The sequence below is a fragment of the Macaca thibetana genome, chromosome 13 (assembly GCF_024542745.1).
Source record: "Macaca thibetana thibetana isolate TM-01 chromosome 13, ASM2454274v1, whole genome shotgun sequence".
NCBI classification, from domain to species: Eukaryota; Metazoa; Chordata; class Mammalia; order Primates; family Cercopithecidae; genus Macaca; species Macaca thibetana.
The window spans coordinates 35986518-36005476 of record NC_065590.1 but is presented as its reverse complement, the minus strand read 5'-3'; the positions used below and the strand labels follow the sequence as shown (position 1 = coordinate 36005476).

General features: G+C 52.3%; 2 protein-coding genes across 4 annotated transcripts; one reads left to right on the top strand and one right to left on the bottom strand.

The window, feature by feature from the left end:
• The first annotated feature begins 920 nt into the window (after nucleotides 1-920).
• On the top strand, nucleotides 921-8072 carry ANKRD53 (ankyrin repeat domain 53). 3 transcript variants are annotated; one of them, XM_050754460.1, is made up of 7 exons: nucleotides 922-1482; nucleotides 1785-1929; nucleotides 2245-2444; nucleotides 4518-4682; nucleotides 5164-5284; nucleotides 7179-7550; nucleotides 7676-8072. In XM_050754460.1, exons 1-7 carry the CDS (start codon nucleotides 1313-1315, stop codon nucleotides 7742-7744), a joined length of 1242 nt encoding a protein of 413 aa, XP_050610417.1. In that variant the 5' UTR covers nucleotides 922-1312; the 3' UTR covers nucleotides 7745-8072. The 3 variants fall into 3 exon arrangements, with proteins under 3 accessions (XP_050610418.1, XP_050610417.1, XP_050610416.1); XM_050754461.1 differs by having other exon boundaries at nucleotides 921-1482; nucleotides 1683-1929; nucleotides 7179-8072; XM_050754459.1 differs by having other exon boundaries at nucleotides 7179-8072.
• Nucleotides 8073-8510: 438 nt separating this feature from the next.
• On the bottom strand, nucleotides 8511-17536 carry TEX261 (testis expressed 261). The gene is made up of 6 exons (XM_050754536.1): nucleotides 17283-17536; nucleotides 16289-16368; nucleotides 14415-14568; nucleotides 12346-12413; nucleotides 11513-11615; nucleotides 8511-11279 (listed from the first exon to the last, which is right to left on the bottom strand). The coding sequence occupies exons 1-6, from the start codon at nucleotides 17350-17352 to the stop codon at nucleotides 11164-11166; spliced, it is 591 nt and encodes a 196-aa protein (XP_050610493.1). The 5' UTR covers nucleotides 17353-17536; the 3' UTR covers nucleotides 8511-11163.
• Between the last annotated feature and the right edge of the window lie 1423 nt (nucleotides 17537-18959).

The following is an 18959-nucleotide window of genomic DNA, read 5'->3' as shown; positions in this document are numbered from 1 at the left end:
TAGAACATCATTTGCCACTACCAAATTAGTGAACATTTACTTAAAATCCTAATATCTGATGCTAGCAATGGTTTGAATAGTTCCTCTTTGGGTAATAGCAGATTTACAGGTAGTGCTTCTCTGCTAGCACCGTTCTCATTGTTTGCATTCCTTCATTCCTTGTAAACTAGGTGCTATTATCCCCATTTTGCTGCTGTAGAAACTAAGTCAGGTAACTTGCCCAAAGCCACACTGCTGATGTGACGCGCACCGGCTTCACTGCAGGTGAAAGTGGAAGTGAATATATAACCTTCCTGGAAGGCAGTCTGCAATCCCATATTGACAGCTGAAAAATATTCATTCCCTTTCACCTAGTGATTCGACTCCCAGGAATCCATTCTTTGTTTTGTTTTGTTTTGTTTTGTTTTCTTTTGTTTTGTTTTGAGACGGAGTCTCTCTCTGTCGCCCAGGTTGGAGTGCAGTGGCCGGATCTCAGCTCACTGCAAGCTCCGCCTTTCGGATTCACGCCATTCTCCTGCCTCAGCCTCCCGAGTAGCTGGGACTACAGGCGACCGCCACCACGCCCGGCTAGTTTTTTTGTGTTTTTTAGTAGAGAGGGGGTTTCACCGGGTTAGCCAGGATGGTCTCGATCTCCTGACTTTGTGATCCGCCCGTCTCGGCCTCCCAAAGTGCTGGGATTACAGGCTTGAGCCACCGCGCCCAGCCCCCAGGAATCCATTCTAAGAAAACAACCAGAGTTGAGCCATTTCGTTCCCCGAAGCTCATGTGAAACAATGGCACATCCATTATGATGCTGGGCTGTGGTTGCATCATAATGTACATTTAGTATGTGGAGTGACAATCGGCGCTAGCTCATAATATAATGCTATTAATAAACGAAAAGAGATACAAAAAATAGTCATGATATGCATATATATTGCAATAAACCATGATTTCTGTGGGTGGTGGGATGGTAATTTTTAATTTCCACATTGAACATTTCTGTTTTCTACTTATTAGTTTGATAATCGGAAACAAAAGCTAAGTGTCTTTGTTGTTTGTGTGTTTGATGCTGAGTTTCCTGGACAGCAGGACTGGGAGGTTGGGTGGGGGTTTTGGCTCAGTCCGGGAGCAGAGCGGCGGGTTGGGAGCGGCAGGCGGGCAGGGTCCCCGGAGGCGCCCGGGCTCTGCCCCTCTAGCTAGAGAGGCGGCCGAACCCTAGCGGCCTGGAAGGGAAACTGCGGCCAGCGGGCGAGGAGCCGCCCCCCGGGGACGGGGCGCCAGCGGGTGGGTGAGCAGCCCGCCTGGCCCGGGTTCAAGTTCCAGCCCCGCGATGGCCTCCGCGGGCAGCACCGCTCGGCGGGCAGGCTCGGGAAGCTGGCACTCAGAAAGGGGAGAAGGGAGAGGTGCTCGGCCGCAGCCAACTCCACATGGCTCCATGCAGCGGGCGAACAAAGTCTCCTTGAAGGCCACCTGGACTGATGCGGAGTCCAAGCAGCCCAGGTGGGTAGCGGGAGAAGGTGTCCAGGCTGCCAGGCGCGAGAACCCGGCCCAGCGCCTCCCTGGTGGGCAGGGCCTGGAGCGGGCGGGGGCGGAGGCTGCGGCCAGAGAAGCCCGGAGAGCCAGGCGGGGGCCAAGGATCGCCTCCCGAGAGATGCCCGGGCCCTGGCCCAGAGTCGCTTCCCCACTGCCCCGCCCACCAGCCAGCCCCTGCCCTACCTCGCCGACCACCTCCGTGCGCAGGCGACTGCCCTCGCCTTGCCACACCACCCTGCCTCGCTCACCGCACCCCACGTTGATCTCAGGCCCAGCGAGGAGTCCGACCAGACCACGATCGACCAGACGGCGATCCGGAGCTACTACCAGCTGTTCGCGGCGGCCGTGGGCAACGTGGAATGGCTGCGGTTCTGTCTGAACCAGAGCCTCAGGGAAATCCCCACCGACTACAAGGTGAGGTCTTGAGTGTGGGGGCAAAGACTGAGGTCCCTCTCCCGCTACCCTGCTCAGAGTGGTCACCTGGAGAAGATGTCCTTTTCTGGGTAAAGCCTCCTAATTTAACTCATCTTCTGGCTGTGGAAGGACCATTTTGGGGGCAGGGAGGTTGGGTAGGCTGATGAACACACACTGGTTAATTAACAAAAGGATGTGAGCATTCCTGGGGACACAGGAAAGACAGTGAAGGTAACCCCAATAAATTTATATAAATTGTGGACCCTGGGACCTCAACCCCACTCAGCCTCATCCTGCCTGCTCTGGACCTCACAGGGCTTCACTGCCATCCACTTCGCAGCCCAACGGGGCAAGCTTGCATGCCTGCAGGTCCTGGTAGAGGAGTACAAGTTTCCCGTGAACCTGCTGACCAACAATAGCCAGACCCCCCTGCACCTCGTCATCCACAAGGACAACACCACCGTGGCCCTCCCCTGCATCTACTACCTGCTGGAGAAAGGCGCAGCCCTCAATGCGTGAGTCCAGCCTGCTTCAGGAGGGATACTTCAGGCACAGGCACAGCCCCACCTCCAGGCAGGCAAATCCATGCAGGACAAGCAGAGGGGCTGCTGGAGGTGACAAGGATTGGGTCCCACATAAAGCAGTCAGGAATCCACATGGTGTAGTAAAGAGACTGGGCTTTAGCCGGGCGTGGTGGCTCATGCCTGTAATCCCAGCACTTTGGAAGGCTGAAGCGGGCGGATCACCTGAGGTCGGGAGTTGGACACCAGCCTGACCAACATGGAGAAACCCTGTCTCTACTAAAATACAAAATTAGCCGGGCATGGAGGTACATGCCTGTAATCCCAGCTACTCGGGAGGCTGAGGCAGGTAATTGCTTGAACCCGGGAGGTGGAGGTTGCGGTGAGCCAAGATCACACCATTGCACTCCAGCCTGGGCAACAAGAGTGAGACTCTGTCTCAAAAAAAAAAAAAAAAGAGAGAGAGATTGGCCTTTAACAGACCTAGTCTACATCCCAGCTCTGCAACTTGCTAGCAGACAGCGGGACCTTAGGCAAGTCACTCAACCTCTAAGCCCCAGTGCTTTGGCTCCCAAACTTAGGTGTACATTGGAATTACCTAGGGAGCTCAAAAAATATGAACACCTGGCCGGGTGGTGTGGTGGCGTAGTCCCAGCTACTCAGGAGGCTGAGGCAGGAGAATCGCTTGAATTCGGGAGGCGGAGGTTGCAGTGAGCTGAGATTGCACCAATGCACTCCAGCCTGGCCATAGAGCAAGACTCCCGTCTCAAAAAATAAAAAATAAAAAAAATTAGGCCGGGCACGGTGGCTCACGGCTGTAATCCCAGCACTTTTGGAGGCTAAGGCGGGTGGATCACAAGGTCAGAAGATCAAGACCATCCTGGCTAACACAGTGAAACCCCGTCTCTACTAAAAATACAAAAAAGTTAGCCAGGTGTGGTAGTGAGCGCCTGTTGTCCCAGCTACTCGGGAGGCTGAGGCGGGAGAATGGCGTGAACCCGGGAGGCGGAGCTTGCAGTGAGCTGAGATTGCGCCGCTGCACACCAACCTAGGCGACAGAGTGAGACTCAGTCTCAAAAAAAAAAAAAAAAAAAAAAATTAAAATTAAAAAATATAAACACCAGTGTTGCAATCCAAAGGTTATAATTTAATGGGTCTGTGGTGTGACCTGGGCTTTGGAAGTCAGAAAAGATCCCCAGGTGCTTCTAACTTGCAGCTAAGTTTGGGAACCTCTGTCTCAGTGTCTTCAACTGAAACTTGGGAGAATGGCAGTGCCTATCACATGGGACTACTGTGATCACTGAAAAGTGCATGGCATACAGGAGACTGCATTCATTCAAAGTATCAAGCATGCACTATGTGCCAAGCACTACGCTAGAGTCACAGAAATGCTCCCTCTCCTCACGAAGCTGACATTCTAGTGCAGGAGCAGAGAGTAAATTAGCAAACAAATAAATGAAGAAAATCTTGACAGAGCATGGGAAGTGGTTATGAAAAAAATAAACAAGGTGATGGGGTAGGTGGTAAAGCAGGTAGGGGGAGGATCTATTTTGGATGAAGCAATCACCTCTAAGGAGGTGACATTAAATTGCAACCTGAAGACAGAGTGAGCGAGACATGCAAAGAGCCAGGGAAGTGTTCCAGGTAGAGGTAACATCATGTGTTGGGAAAGAGTGGGCAAGGTCAAAGGATAAATCGAGGAGGTTAGGCCCAGGTCATGTAGATCTTGTGGGCATAGGGAATCTGATGAGACATGGGGAAAGGGCAGGGGGCTGGTTGGTTTAAGAGTAGATGAGGTTAGTGGTCTCTGAACCAAGCCAGCTCTCCTTCCAGCAGTTCTTAACTGTCACATACCTCCTAAAATCAGATTTTTACTGTTCACTTAGTCCAATTCCTCCCTCTACAGTAAAGGAAATTGAGGTGCTGAAAGGGAGACACATAGCTAGGGTCACCCAGTGGACAGATGGTAGATCAGGGCTTGGAAACTGGTGTGTCCATCTATCTGATGGGCAGATGCCCTTTGTCTTTCGTTTCTGCTGTCATCCCCATTGGCGGGGCCTTCCACAGTCAGACATGCAACGGCTGCACGCCCCTGCACCTGGCAGTCCGTGAGGGCCTGCTGGACTGTGTGAAGGTCCTGGTACAGAGTGGCGCCAACGTCCACGCCCAAGATGCCATGGGCTACAAACCCATTGACTTCTGCAAAATATGGAACCACCGTGCCTGTGCCCGGTGAGAGTGTGAGAACCACCTAGAGCCTGCCCACCCCTTCCCCTCCCCCAGCCTTTTCCCTAGAGCCCTCACCATAGCTGAGCCTTTAAGGGGAGGGTTGGGATGCCAGACAGCTGGAGGAAGTGTCTACTGCCCAGGATATTTTGAATGAGGCAATCACCTCATCACCTAGGCTGGGGGGTAAGTCCGCCCAGGTCCCCTGCCCTCTGGGTTGATCACTGCCCTCCTTTCCTGCCCTGAGGCAGGAAAGGTGACCAGCCTCAGCAGGAGGGCGGTGACCATGTCATCAAGGACTTTCCTCTTTCACCTAAAGAAGTAGGGAGCCAGAGGGCCCCAGGCAATGAGGATGGCTCATCTTGCTTATCTCCCTCTGGCCACTCCCCTCATCCCCATCCAAGCCCTCAGCAGCAGCCAGTCTTCCCAGCCCAGGTGGAAGCTCTGTCACTGTGGGATGACACCCCTGTCCCGACCTTGGCACCAGGTTCTTGAAGGATGCCATGTGGAAAAAGGACAAGAAGGACTTTGCCTGTGAGATGAGAAAGATGAAGACACTCAAGAGCCAGCTGGCCCTCATGGAGTACAACTACCTGATTGAGTATCAAGTAAGTGGGGAAGCGGGGGGGCGGGGGGCCGGGTGCCAGCTGCTATCCAGGCATGTGAGCAGAGGGGCAGTGACCCACATACTGTGGAAGAGTGGCTAGAAGCACTCCCACCCTGAAAGAGTCACCCTTTTGCCTGTACTCCCACCCTGTACTCTGACTGAAATTCCACTTTTAAATAAGCCAGTCTTTTGGTCAAAAGTCTTATCCTGTGTTAGAAAGCCAATTTAAGCAAGCTTAAATTCACAAGTATTTCCGGGCCCCTCTTAGTGCACTGCCTCTTTCAGGATGAGAACCTTCAATGAGACCAAGGCCCTGCAGGTAACTGGAGCTCACATTCTGGTTAAAAAAATCCACCCTTCCTTCCAGCAGGCACTGGGCATTCACTCTGTGCTAGAAACCTACTAGACCCTCAGGTCCAAAGATGAACAATATGTGGTCCCCATGCTCAAGGAGCTTAGAGTCTAGCAGAGGAGGCAGGTTACAGCCCCATCAAGGAGAAGAGGGTCCAGGAGGGTGTCAGGAGGCATGATGCTTAAGAGGAGTCTTGAAGGATGCGCAGCAGTTAGCTATATGAAGAAGGAGGGAAGGGCTGACGAGGCATAAGGAGCAGCGCATGGGAAGGCATAGAGGCACCTGGGAACATGATGTATGCAGAGAACTGAAAACTCAGAGCAGCTGGGGATCAGATGTAAGTTGGAGGCTGCCAAGATTTGGCAGGGGCCCACATCAGTGAAGGACCTTGGCTGGGTAAGAAAGGGGATTTTAAGCAGGTGTAATTACATAGGGTGCAAAACCCAGAAAACTCAGAAGATACTGGGAATCTTAAGTGAATCCTGAAGTGGGGAGGGCTTTGAGGCTGCTGACTCCAGCACATCAGGTCTGTTTCAGCTCCATTTCTCTCCAGTTCTCAGCCCTATCCTCCTCTAATGCCGGGGTCACTAGTCCTCAGAGTCACACACTGTCCAGAGGAGGCAAGGCCCATCTGTTTTCTGTAGCTCTAACCTTTTCCAGAAGCTCCTTGCATCTCCCCTCATCTCTTATGGCCTCAATTCGATCAAGGGTCCATTCTCGTTTCTATAGCTACAACTAAAGGAAAGCCATATGCTGACTGACTTAGGTCTGGAGCAAGGTCTGATGGAATTATTATGATTGGCTTAGCTTAATCAGAGCCTGTGTCTGGAGCTGGGTCAATCTCCAAAGCCTCTGACTGCTTAGCAACAGTCTGGGAGTGAGATAGTGAGACAATGGCGGTGGGGGAGGTTCTATGACAACATATGGAAGGCTGCAGTGGAGGCAAGGAGAGAGCTAGATTGAGCTGCTGCCACCGGGCCTAGAGAGCCAGCCAATTGTATCCTCCCTGCATGACTTCTCACTTCCAAGAAGTGTGTCCACATCAGGCCATCTGGTCCTTTCTGCTTTCTCCTTCCAGGGTCAAGGATGCAGTGTGCACTTCCCATTTGCCTTTTCCCCCTTCACACCAGAGACTCTCTTATGACAGGACATGTCTCTACTATCAGACTGCAGATTCCTTTAGAGAAGTGGGGACTTGTCTTTCTGTAAGACTTGAGGTTTTCCCTAGGGCAGGGACTGTGTCTCCCATGTCAAGTTGGAGCCTCACCTAGGGCAGAGGCTATCTCTCTCCCATCAGATTGGAGATCTCCCCTTTGGGAGAGATGCTTTGTCTCCCCACTCAGCCCGGGGGCACCCTTATGGAAAAAGTTGTCTCCTCCATCGGAACGCTGGCTTCCGTAAGGTAGGTGTTACTCCCATCAGAGTCAGAGATTCCCTCATCCGTCAGACCGTGGTTTCCAAAAGCTACAGCCACAGGGCCTCCTTGCACAGAAGCAGAGGGCAGCAGGCCTCCATGACTCTCTTGTACCCTCTGTTGTTGCAGAAAGAGCACAAAATTCTCAGGGAAGCTGCTATCAGAAAGTGGCTACACGGCAAGCTGCACCCAGGCCACTCTCTGGTCTCTAATACCAAGCAAGCCCGGGCCACCGCCCTCTCCAAGACCCCAGAGCAACGGGGATCGCAGTGTTCCAGCAGCTTCCACCCCTCTGTGGAGGCGCGCCTGCAATGCATTCCACAGCCCACGGAGATGCCCAAGCCCATCTACAGGAAGTCCACGATCAAGCGGCCCACGATGTGGAATGTTAGCAACAACCCTGCCAGACCTCCCACCACCAAGATCAGCCACTCGCAAGGCATCCGCCTGGGCGTGCATCCAGACCCCAGCCCGGAGCACGACTTCAGCAGCTTCCTGGAGGTGAGACCAGACCGGCACGGCGGTGCGTGGCTGCACACAGTGGACGGCCACTGGGTGGCGCCAGTGCCGCGGCTGCCTTTTGAGGTGCTGCTTCGCATGCTGTATCCACATGTGCGGCCGTACAGAATGAAGGTGCCCCAGGGCTTTTACCCCATCAGCATGAGGGAAGTGCCCAGGAAGCGGCACCTGGGTGACGACACCTTCTGGACCGACACTCTGGCCATGAACCTGCGTGACACATTTGATGAAGCCTTCCTGGCAGCTGTGCGATCCCATCAAGGACTCCCTGCCCTGCCCTCCCCACAAATCAACCCATAAAGTTATCATTGCTACCTCTCCCCCTGAGGCAGCCCAGTGAAGGCTGACGTGTGGCGATTTGCATTGTGGGTGGCCAGGAAAGGGGGAGGGGTGCCTATGGGCTTCCCACTCCCAAGTTCGAGAACAGGAGTCCCCCTTCCCAATCAAGAGCCCAGACCCCAGGCCTCCTTTCTCTCTGCAAAGAAATCTCTTGGCACACCCCCAGGAAATCCAAGTTAGGTTCAGAGTAGGGGGTCAGTCGCTATCCTTCACCTTGGCATTGTAAAAGTTGTCATATTTTGGCACCCACTGCCCTCCCACCCCAAAGGGCCCAGGCTTCCAGGATGGAAGGACCCACTGGGAAATTCTGTTTCTTGTTCAGATTAAGCCCTTCCTGCTGCAGGCTCTAAGCTGAGACCCAGAATGGGGTGGAGGACAGCTAATATGTCCCCCTGGCACGGGCTTCCCTGCTACTATGGGCTGCCATCCTTATTCCCAGCAGCCACTGAGGTTCTTATTCCCAGCAGTTCAGGGAGGCATGGGCAGCACATCCAGGGAGGGGAGGGATGTGTGGTTTCCATCCCAGTCTATGAAAGCACTTGTACTTCCTCCAGGAAGTTAACTGGCTCCCATGTATCTCTTTGTACACATCACTACAATTCATTCATTAAACAAACATTTATTGAGTGCTTTCTAGGTGCCAGGCACCAAGCCAGGCACTGTTAATACAAAAATTCCAGCACAATCCTTGCCCTCAAGGAGCTTACAGTCTAGTGGGGAGATGACCATTAGGCAGGCAAGTAAGCCCAGAGTGATCTGTGTAGTATGCCAGGGTGGGGGTCAGGAAGAGAGGGTATAGTCAAAGCTCCTCGGAGGAAGTCAAGTCTAAGTTGAGATTTGACAGAGAAAGTACCCTTTCTCTGTGGCCAAAAGAAAGGAGGAATCAGAGTGGCAACGGAGAGCCACTGCATCTCTGGATACAGGAGGCTGGGACCCAGAATGCAAGAAGACAAGTGATGAAACTAGAGAGGTGAGCAGGGACCAGGACACCATGAGTCTCACAAGCCATGCTGAGGGGTCCAGACTTTATCCTGAGGGCAGCAGGGAGCCATGGAAGGTTTTAGGCCAGAGAGTGACTTGATCAACTATGCAATGCATTTTAGGAAGACAGCTCTGGCTACGGGATAGAGAAGCAATAGGAGGCTGTCACGATAATCCAGGTGAAAGATGATGACAGTGGGAGTGGCTCAAATCAAGATGTTCAGGTAGACCTGACCGTTTTGAGAGACTGGATGTGGTGGGCAGAAAGAGAAAACAGGAATAGAAGTTTCCTGTCTGGCTCCTGAGTGATCTCGGGGCCAAGGGAAGTACCCAGAAGGGGCAGGTTCACAGAAGACAGCAAGTACCATCCGGGCTGTGGACCTGAATTGTCTGTGCACACAGAAGGCAGCAAAACTGTGATTCAGGTGATCAGGAAGGATGTTGGGGCTGGAGGTCAACACTAAATTCCTCACAGTCCTTGAAACCATCCAGATGGATGGGCTTCCCTAGGGAGCCCACAGCAGAACCCTGAAAGACCCTACTGTGCATGGGCAAGTGGAGAAGCCTGCACAGGAGCCTGAAAGGAACAGCCAGAGAGGTAGGAGGACAACTAGCCACAGAGGTGCCAGGGAAGTGTCATCCAAGAAGCAAGGGGTGATCAGCCATGTCAAATGCTGCCTAGATCTAGTAAGATAGGAAAGGGGTCTGCTGGATTTAGCAACCTCTGGGAGAACACTGGCAGTAGAGTGGAGGGGGCGAAGCCACATCATCAAGGTGAAGAACCAAGCAGCAGAGGGAGGAGAGTAGGGCCAGCTATCAGTCCAATGGGAGGATAACGCAGGCCGCCAGTGTCCCCTGCCTTGTCTATTCTGGTCTGCATAGGAGAAAAGGGCCTGGCAATCTCGTTCACACTGAGAGAAGACCAACATGTGCTCTTCCTCTCAGGGAAAGGGGAAAGCTGGTATTCTTAAGAGAAGGTAAATGCTAAAGCCAAGGAAATGAAGGGCTATGATGGAACTTCAGGCATGATATAGAGGAAATATTTTCAAGCACGGGGGTTTTTCCAGTGGCTTAAAGGTATCACATGTGTACAGTTCGTCTCTGTACCTGCCGGCCTCACTTTGAGGTATAGAACATGGCCAGAAATGGCTCTCACGGGGGACTTCATTCCAATATGTACTGTTGAGCACTTGCAAGGCACTGTAGTTGGAGTATAAGGTCAACAAATGCAGGTCTGTGCCCAAGACCTGGCCTGCCTTCTTAGAAGGCAGATATATCTCCCCAGGAGCCAAGAGTGCACAGAAGAGGGCCAGGCCTTGGATGCTCTTAGAGTGACAAACAGCTTCTCCCATTAGTCCCATTTCTTTAAAAACAGGCTGCCTGGAAGCTAATTTTTATTTCGTTTCTCCTTGAGCCTAAGATAGTATTCAGCCAGAAACCACTCCTTTTCCCAGAGGAAGATCTATAAATAGGATATTGTAGATGTTCTTCTGAAAATCTAACCCAGTCCTAAATTGTCCCCTCTCCTACTCCCAGTTTGACAGTCACGGAGCCTTGGGGAAAGAGATGGAAGAGAGTGCATCAGAGAGGCTGCCTATAGCCCCACTTCCCACTCCTTGAGCAGGCTCAGTTCCTCACCCCTGCCCCCTTCCCATTAAGGGCCACAAGAACAGTCCCTTGGGAAGGGCAAGACCCAGACCCAGAAAAGGAATCCCTGGAGCAGAAAAGTGAGTCCAGTCCAGGGCAGAAGGTTAGCAGGAAGAAAGGAAGATGAACTGTCAGGGTATTAAGGCAAACAGTGCCACCTAGAAGCTTTATTCAAACGGAAATCCGTACTTGGAGAGAAATCACAGTTCAACAGCAAAAACTATTTCTGTTGGACATGCCAAGCCATGGCCCCTCCCCATGGCCACCTGCCCAGAGAACTTGTCACCATCTGCTCTTCAGCTTCACAGACCCTGCCCTGCCTGCCCCAGCTGGGCCAGAACCTCCTGACCCACCTTGGAAGGGACAGGGGAGGGCTGAGGGATCTCAGCCTCCTGGCTAAGCAGGCTCTGCCACCCTCCTTGGTGCCCTTTGAGGTTACAGCCTCTTGCAGCATCAGATCTGAGCCAAGCTGAGCCCCCCAAGGAGGGTGGGGATGGGGCTTCAGAGTTGAGGGGAGAAAAGCCAGGGCAGGTGGTAGGTGCCTTCCCGACTTCCGGTCCCCACCTGGCATAGAGGCCCAGGGGCCTGACTCTCCTGATCTTGCCCCCACATCCTGCCCGCATCGGGGTCAGTATATCTTCTGACGACTGGGTAGAATGGCCTCTTTGATGAAGGAGAAGACAACCAGGATCCCTAAGCGTTTGCCCCGCTTGCCTTTGGTGAAATAATTGGAGACGACATCATCTGTGGAGACACAGGCAAGAATATGAGAGAGAGAGAGAGAGAGAGAGAGACAGAGAGAGAGACAGAGAGAGAGAGAGAAAGTGTGTGTGAGTGTGTGTGTGAATACGGCTCTCCCAACCCCGAGCCCAGGTGTCTCCAACACAGGGCTGGACTCCGGTTCCCTCAGTGGATCCCTGCCAACCCAGGGCTTGCTGGCTTGCTCCCACCTCGGCCCCTTACAAATCCCTTCTCACCTCCTGGCTGCATGGTAGAGGGCAGGACATTCTCCCCAGCCGAAAGTGACACAAAAAACGCAAACGGAATTATCCACAGGCAGAAAGTGAAATAGGCCAGGACCTGGCAACAAGAGAGACTGAGAAGAGGGTGTCCCGGAGGTGCCAAGAGTAGGCTAGGTGTGGTCACTGTGTCGGTCAAGAGTGCACAGGGGGCCACACCTGATCTCCAAAGGGGGCCCAGGCCTGGGAAGCAGGGAACGCCACCCTCAGACATGGAAATCCTTCTGTGGGGAAAGGTGGAGGCTGAAGATGACTGAATGTGGCCACAAGCCCCACATCTTGGTCACTAGGACAAGCAACTCCCCTGGACTGAAGGAGGCAGACGAAGTCCTAAGCCATGAATGACTGACCCACACTCCCCAAAGAAGTGACCTTGCTCTTCCCAGAGGTTCAAACTGGAGCAGGAGGGTGTGGAGAAATCATGAGAGAAGAAAACTTTGGCAGCCACTGGGAAAAGCTGGGGCTCAGGGGTGCAGTCCATCCCAGCCCTGTAAGGACTGTGTCGGAGAAGGTCACCCTAGTGCCCCTTCCTGACCTCAGGATGACCCCTCCAGGGGGACCCAAAGGACTCACTGAGGAAGAGCAGTGTCCTCCCCGCCTCAGACAAAGGGGCACATTCTGTCCCCATCCACACTGCTTTCTCAAACCATCTATGTTTTGTTTTTTTTCAAACATGTAATCCTTGAACAGATTCAGTTTCAAATCATAGCTAAGTTCACAAAGTAAACCATGCAAGTTCCCTTTTACTACCCTGTCCCTGTTAACAGCTGAATGTGCTGGACACCTCTTACCTCTGAGAAGGGATAATATTCTTCTGCAAAAAACTGAAATGCTAGGTAATGATTCACCACCACTAGTCCTGTTGAGGGAATGAAGAGTCAGTCAGTTTAAGGGGAATAATAGAAAACTGTACTTTTAACTTCACAAGGCCCTCAGAAGTTGGGAGCCTCCACGGAGTTTTAGGCCTGACTTTACACTCAACTCAGAGTAGGCTACTGCCTAGAACTGTTTCCCATCTGCTACAATGGGAGAATGAGCCTCAACCTGCCCCACTGCACGGGGCATTCCAAGTAAAATTAGAAGGTAACAAAGCTCTTTGCATGTTATAAAAATGAGACTTCTATGTTACATAATCCAAAGCATCATGATAATGAACCTCGTTTTTAGTGGATGTGAGTGCTAAAGAAAGCTCTCCCACAGTGACAGGTGGGGAGAAATCACGGGTGTGCAGATTAGATGCCCCTAAGAGGCTCTACTCCAAACTGGGCAGCAGGGAGAAGTCCTGCTCAAATAAAAAGGCTCTCGCTCCTCAGGAATAAAAGGGCAAGACTTGCTAGATGCTTTGAGGTACAGTCTTCAGGTTCCTCAGCATTCTGCGGGAGCAGGTCTTTCCCCATCCTGTCCCCAGGTAAGGCATACCGGCATGAACTGATACGTTCTAGACACACACACACACACACGCACACACAGCCACCCCTCCTTGCTGTGCAACTGAGTTTATAAAAGAGGGCACGTGTGCATATCCTAGACACAGGCTGCTCAAGAGACAGTCATCCCTGCCTGTTCCCATGGTGAGGTGAAGGGCAGGCACCAGAAAGAACATGTCGCCTGAAACTGACTGTCCCCTCAAACACACCTCACAGCAATTCCCATGTCTCCTTTCTTCTCTCCTGCCTCTCCCATTCTAAGGCAAAGACTACAGTTCTGCTATGCCTAGCCACACTCTAGGGCTAAGAGATAATGGGAGGTAGGATAGTGCCTGGTGCCTACAAGATCTTTTGGAAAAACTCTTTTAGACGTCAAAAGGCAGATCGAGGGAATGAAGTCAGGGGAGCCTGCTGAGGGGCTGGGGGCAGGACTTCTTCCCTAGGACAGAGGCACCTGCTCTCCATGGACGGGCTCCCTAAACAAACCTCTGCTGAACAAATTCTTTGGTGAAATCACACCAACATCCAAGGAAGAAACCAGTTTTGGCTTTAACAATATGCCCTTTGTGTGGATAATATTCACTCTCCAGGCTCTCTCATAGAAATAGAAAAGTCACTCTAAGAAATCCCCTAACTCCACCTGATACCCTGACTGAAAGCTGGGGTAGCCAGTAATGATGAACAGGAGCAATGGTAATCTTGGCAACCAAATACTTTCCGGAGCCTTTTCCAGGAATATCTGTAAATATCTATACGCACCTACTATATGTCCACTGAGTCTCCCAACAGTTCTTTCAGAAACATCCTCTCTGAACAGATGGAGAAGCTAAGGACCAGAGAGGGCCAACGATTCCCCAGGGTCAGAAAGCGGTGGCAGGGCAACGCCAAGAAGACTGGGTCCTCCACATCCAGGCTCAAGCCCGAGGCAGCGGCAACCAGTGAGAATGAGATGAGAAGCTGCAGCCGCCAGGAGGCATTCACACCAGGCCAGAGTCTGCCGGGCGCTCACAGCCCCACGAGGCTCCAGTTCTAACCATGACTTTGGGTCAGAGGACTGGACGGAGAGCTGCCTGCCTGCCTACCGGAAGGGCTTTCAGCTTTTTCTGGCCAAGTGGTTTTTTTGAGGCTGGAATTGCTTAGTTGGGGGCCCTGCCTCAGCCAATCCACAACCTCTTTTTTCCCAAACTCTCCTTCAAACTTACCTCTCTGGGAAAGCCCTCCTGTCTGAGCCTCCAGCCCCAACAAATTCTATTCACTAGAGCCAAGGTGGGCTCTAGAGTCCTCAGCAGTAAGAACTGCATCTTCCCAATTAGCCTGGATTCCTGGAGGACTTCAACAATTGGATTCCTTTTTCTGTATCCCCTTTAGTGCCCAGGACGGAGATGGGCACACCCAACCCCTTCAGGGGCCTCCCCAACTCTGTCCCCTCTCACCACATGACAGGATGAAGTTAGGCGAGGTCAGCATGATGAAGGGGAAGGTCTGGAGGAGGCCAAAGTAGACGAGGTTGGTGAATAGGCCCACTCCAATCATGCCGGTGGGGAAGCGCTCAAAGATGTAGAGGCCGATCAGTACAGCGGTGGAGAACTGAAACAACCAGAGGCAGACAATGCAGGGCACTTCTTCCAGGCAACTTTCCTGGACTCACCAACCCCCAGCCCGCTCTGGGCAGCACTAGGTTCATGCTTCAATCTCCTCATTTCACAGGTCTGGCCTCCCCAACTAGATTCTCTGCTCCCAAAAGGCAACTTTTTTTTTTTTTTTTGAGACAGAGTCTTACTCTGTCACCCAGGCTGGAGTGCAGTGGTGCGTTCTCCTGGATTCAAGCAATTATCCTGCCTCAGCCTCCTGAGTAGTTGGGACTACAGGCATGCACCACCACGCCCAGCTAATTTTTGTGTCTTTAGTATAGACTGGGTTTCGCCATGTTGGCCAGGTTGGTCTCAAACTTCTGATGGCCTCCCAAAGTGCTGGGATTACAGGTGTGAGCCACCGCACTCAGCCCATTTCTCAAACTTTTTGACAGCAACCCACAGTAAGAAAAACATTTGCCAGGGGCGGTGGCTCACACCTGTAATCCCAGCACTTTGGGAGGCCAAGGCACAGGCAGATCACCTGAAGTTGGGAGTTCAAGACCAGCCTGACCAACATGGAGAAACCCCGTCTCTACTAAAAATACAAAATTAGTCAGGCGTGGTGGCGCATGCCTGTAATCCCAGGTACTCGGGAGGCTGAGGCAGAAGAATCACTTGAACCCAGGAGGCGGAGGTTGTGGTGAGCCAAGATTGTGCCACTGCACTCCAGCGTGGGCAATAAGAGCGAAACTCCGTCTCTCAAAAAAAAAAAAAAAAAGAAAAACATTTTACACTGTGACCCCAACACATATATACATATATATGATCAAAGCTCAAATTTCAATTCTATTTATGTTCCTTTTTTTAAAAAATGCTGATTGTGAACTACTGAATTAACTATACAGCCAAATAATGAATCACGCCTACAGTATGAAAAACACTACTCATAAGGACCTACAGTTGTCAGTGCTTAGCAAATGACAGTTGGCTGCATGAAGGGCTAATTCCTGTGCCAACACCCACAAGCTGGGCCTCTGGACCAGAGCTGAGGGCTATAGTCTTGTCTCCACTGTGAACTCCCAACCTCAGGCCATGCCCAGAGTGCAAGTGGCTGCTGACACCAGGCAACTTGAGGGGCTGTGGACACTTTCCCGCCAGCAGCACCCTACCCCCAGCCTTTCCTGCAGCTGAAGGAAGTCTGTCCACGAGCAGTCACCCCTATGGCTTTGACATCAGTGGCAATGACGGTGTCTTCAGTAAGAGAAGTCTCCCATGAGACCAGGGGAGAGCAAGACCAGCGAAGCTGTGCCGCTCTTAGGACAAATCACTTGATCCGATTAGAAAGATGGCAATGAACATATACTCAAAACTGTCTTATGGCTCCTCTAAGTTTTAAATGCTGTGAGCAGAGCAAAGGGCTAAAGACAATAGGAGACAGCTAAGCAAAGTCTAATCCATGGTCTTGTCAACAGAGAATGTACACTTGGCTGTCACCTTAAGGACTAGAGGACAAGGCCTGCAGTGAAACAATGCCACTTGGGGAAGGAGCCCAGGGAAGATCTGGGCCCAGGAGTGCAGACCCAAAAGACAGCGTTCAGGGCAAGGAGGTAAGAGTGTATGCTCAGGAAACAGCAGAGACACAGGCCTCATCATTCATGCCAAACTCTCCCCACTTCCTGCTTTTGAGGCAGGGTAAAAAGTGAGGAGGACTCCTGGAGAAAGATGCCACTTACCCAGATCATGTATTTTATGATCCTGCTGGTGGCCACTGTGTATTCTTCTATCAGTTCTGCCAGGTAATAGAGTCCAGCCGCTGCAGGGTGGGAGGCAGGGACACTATCAGTCAGGGTCATTCCCACCATCCTGGTCACCCCTCTCCCTGCAGCTCAGTCCCCATCCACCCTTTATGGACCCCAGAAGGTCAAGAACAAACCAAACATCCCATGTGTTGCCCTTCCAAGTCTGCAGAAGTAAAACTTTCTAAGGGCAACTAAGGAGAAATCTCATAAAAATCAATGAAAGTCTGCATTTGATGCCTCAGTACAATGCTAACCTCTGGTTCAGAAAACAGAATTTCGCGTATACAATAAACACCTGCTGGGCACTTGGCATGAGCCAGGTCCTTGGGCTGAGGATACAGCTGAACAAGACAGACAAGGTCCTCCCCGACCCAGCTTAGGAAAGGGAAAGGGAACAGTAGGGGGAGACAGACAGACGAGTTCAGTGTGAGAAATACTACTTTAGGGAAAGGACAGCGCACTGCTGGACCATCAACCCCTGTGGACTTCCCGGAGAAGATGACATCTCAACTGAGGCCGAATGGGAACTAGTCAGAGGGGAAGTGTCAAAGGTGGAGAGAGCAGCAAGTATGAAGGGCCAGAGGCGCAAAGGAGGCGGTAGGCGTTGGGGAAAAGTTCCGCGCCGCAGGCCAGCGAAGAGTGGGAGCCGCAGCGGTTAGTGGTCCGCAGGCGCGGGCGGGGCATTCGAGCCACCCTTTCCTGGGCACTGCCGGAGCGGACTTTGTGACACCTGGAAGGAGCCGCGGTCAGGCCGGGCTGCCAGGCTCGACAGGAGGGGCAGGATCAGGCGGGATGAGATTGGGGCGGCGAAGGCCAGGAGCGCCGGGCAATGGCCCCACGAGTGGCTCCGAAACCCCCTCGATGCGACCCCCAACGAGCACCGATGCCGGGGCGCGAGCCCGCGCGGGGCGGGGTCGTGCAGTCTCACCGACGGCTAGCGTGATGAAGGCCACCTGGATGAAGAGCGACAGCCAGCTCAGCAGGTACATAAACCACATGGCGCCCCACCCGCCCGCTCCCCGGCCGCCGGAACGGGCCTGCGCGCTTCGGCTCCGGCGACACAGAGCCGCCACCGCCGCTGCCGCCGCGTCCCCGCCCCGCGGACCGCAGGACGACGGTGCGCCGCCGCCGAGAGGAGCTCGGCTCGAGTGCAGCCCGGGGCCAGGCCCGCGCTAGCGCCGCCCTCCGGAGAGGAGGGCCAACCGCCGCTGCCCCGCGTCCTCCGACCACCAGGATCCCCCGCTCCACTGACTGGAACGAATGCAGACGGCTGCAGCCGAGGGGAGGCGGGACGGTCCCCAGGGGCGGAGACCAAGCGCCCATACTGGGGATCGGAGTGCAGCCTCCAGTCGCTCCTTGTGCACTCCCGCACCACCCTGGAGGTGGTCCTGGGCCGGACAGGGCAGCCCGACCGCGCACCAGTAACCTCCCCAGAACCTGCCTCTGGGCAGGTTGCGGACAGATCTGTCTCTTGCTATCGCAGGTGGCAGGGACAAAATTATTGAAATTCCTAATATATGCCACGCTCTGTGATAAAGGCGAGGTGTGTTCTTGTTGGAAATCTGAGCAGATGACGTAAATCATTTTATGGATGGGGAAGACCAAAGGAAGTTGCCCTGGGTCATGCACCTAGGAAGCGGCACAATCAGGAGTTGGAGTGATTTTAATCGGTCATCCTCAGGCCTAATTCCCCTCTAGGCTGTTCTTTTGGGGTACGTTCTGCACCTTTGTATCTCCTGCACCTCACCCCGTGCCGGGCACGCAGGGCGTCCGCTAGGAGCTGGATGCATTTACTACACATTTGGGAGGGTTCCTGAGGGGCACCTGGAACCGGTTAGTTCTTGTGAACAAGTCTCCCATGTAGTGGCCGAGACAGGCATGCAAAATAAAGTATGTAGAGCAAGAGTCTAGTAGGCTTATTTCAGAATCATATTTTTCATGCATAAAAATACATATTTCTAAAAAACGATTACCATATGATTTAGCAATTCTACTTCTGAGTATATACCCAAAAGAACTGAGAAAGCAGAGACATTTGTACACCAGTATTCGTAGCATTATTCACAATGGTCAGAAGAGGGAGGCAACCCAAATGTCCATCGGCTAACAAAAAGATAGACATAAAGTGCTGTAAACATACAATGGAATATTATCTAGCCTTAAAATGAAGTGAAATTCTGACACATGCTACAACATCAATGAACTCTGAAGGCGTGAGTGAAATAAGCTAAGTGAAATAAGCCAAATAGGAAAGGACACACATTGTATGATTCCACTCATGAGGTACCCAGAGTAGTCAAAATCATAGGCAGAAAGTTAAATGGTGCTTGCCAGGGTCTGGGGGACAAAGAACGGGGAGTTACTTTTTAATGGATACAGGGTTTCAGTTTGGGAAGATGAAAAAGTTCTGGAGATGGTTGGTGCTGATGGCATCACAACAGTGTGAATGTGCTTAATGTCACTGAATTGTATACGTAAAAAATGGTTAAAATGGTAAATTTTATGTTATGCATAACTCCCCCCCTCCAAAAAAAAAAAATACATAAGATTACAAAGCCCACCCTGGCTAACACGGTGAAACCCCGTCTCTACTAAAAATACAAAA

Bases quoted from the DNA above. Each gene is read 5' to 3' on its own strand.
- ANKRD53 (XM_050754461.1), top strand. From the start codon at position 1,313: ATGGCCTCCGCGGGCAGCACCGCTCGGCGGGCAGGCTCGGGAAGCTGG. The intron at 2,445-4,517 runs GTGAGTCCAGCC...GGCCTTCCACAG, and splicing joins AAAGGCGCAGCCCTCAATGC to TCAGACATGCAACGGCTGCA. The intron at 5,285-7,178 runs GTAAGTGGGGAA...CTGTTGTTGCAG, and splicing joins ACTACCTGATTGAGTATCAA to AAAGAGCACAAAATTCTCAG.
- TEX261 (XM_050754536.1), bottom strand. From the start codon at position 17,352: ATGTGGTTTATGTACCTGCTGAGCTGGCTGTCGCTCTTCATCCAGGTG. The intron at 16,369-17,282 runs GTGAGACTGCAC...CCCACCCTGCAG, and splicing joins CTTCATCACGCTAGCCGTCG to CGGCTGGACTCTATTACCTG. The intron at 12,414-14,414 runs GTGAGAGGGGAC...TTCCCTCAACAG, and splicing joins TAACTTCATCCTGTCATGTG to GACTAGTGGTGGTGAATCAT.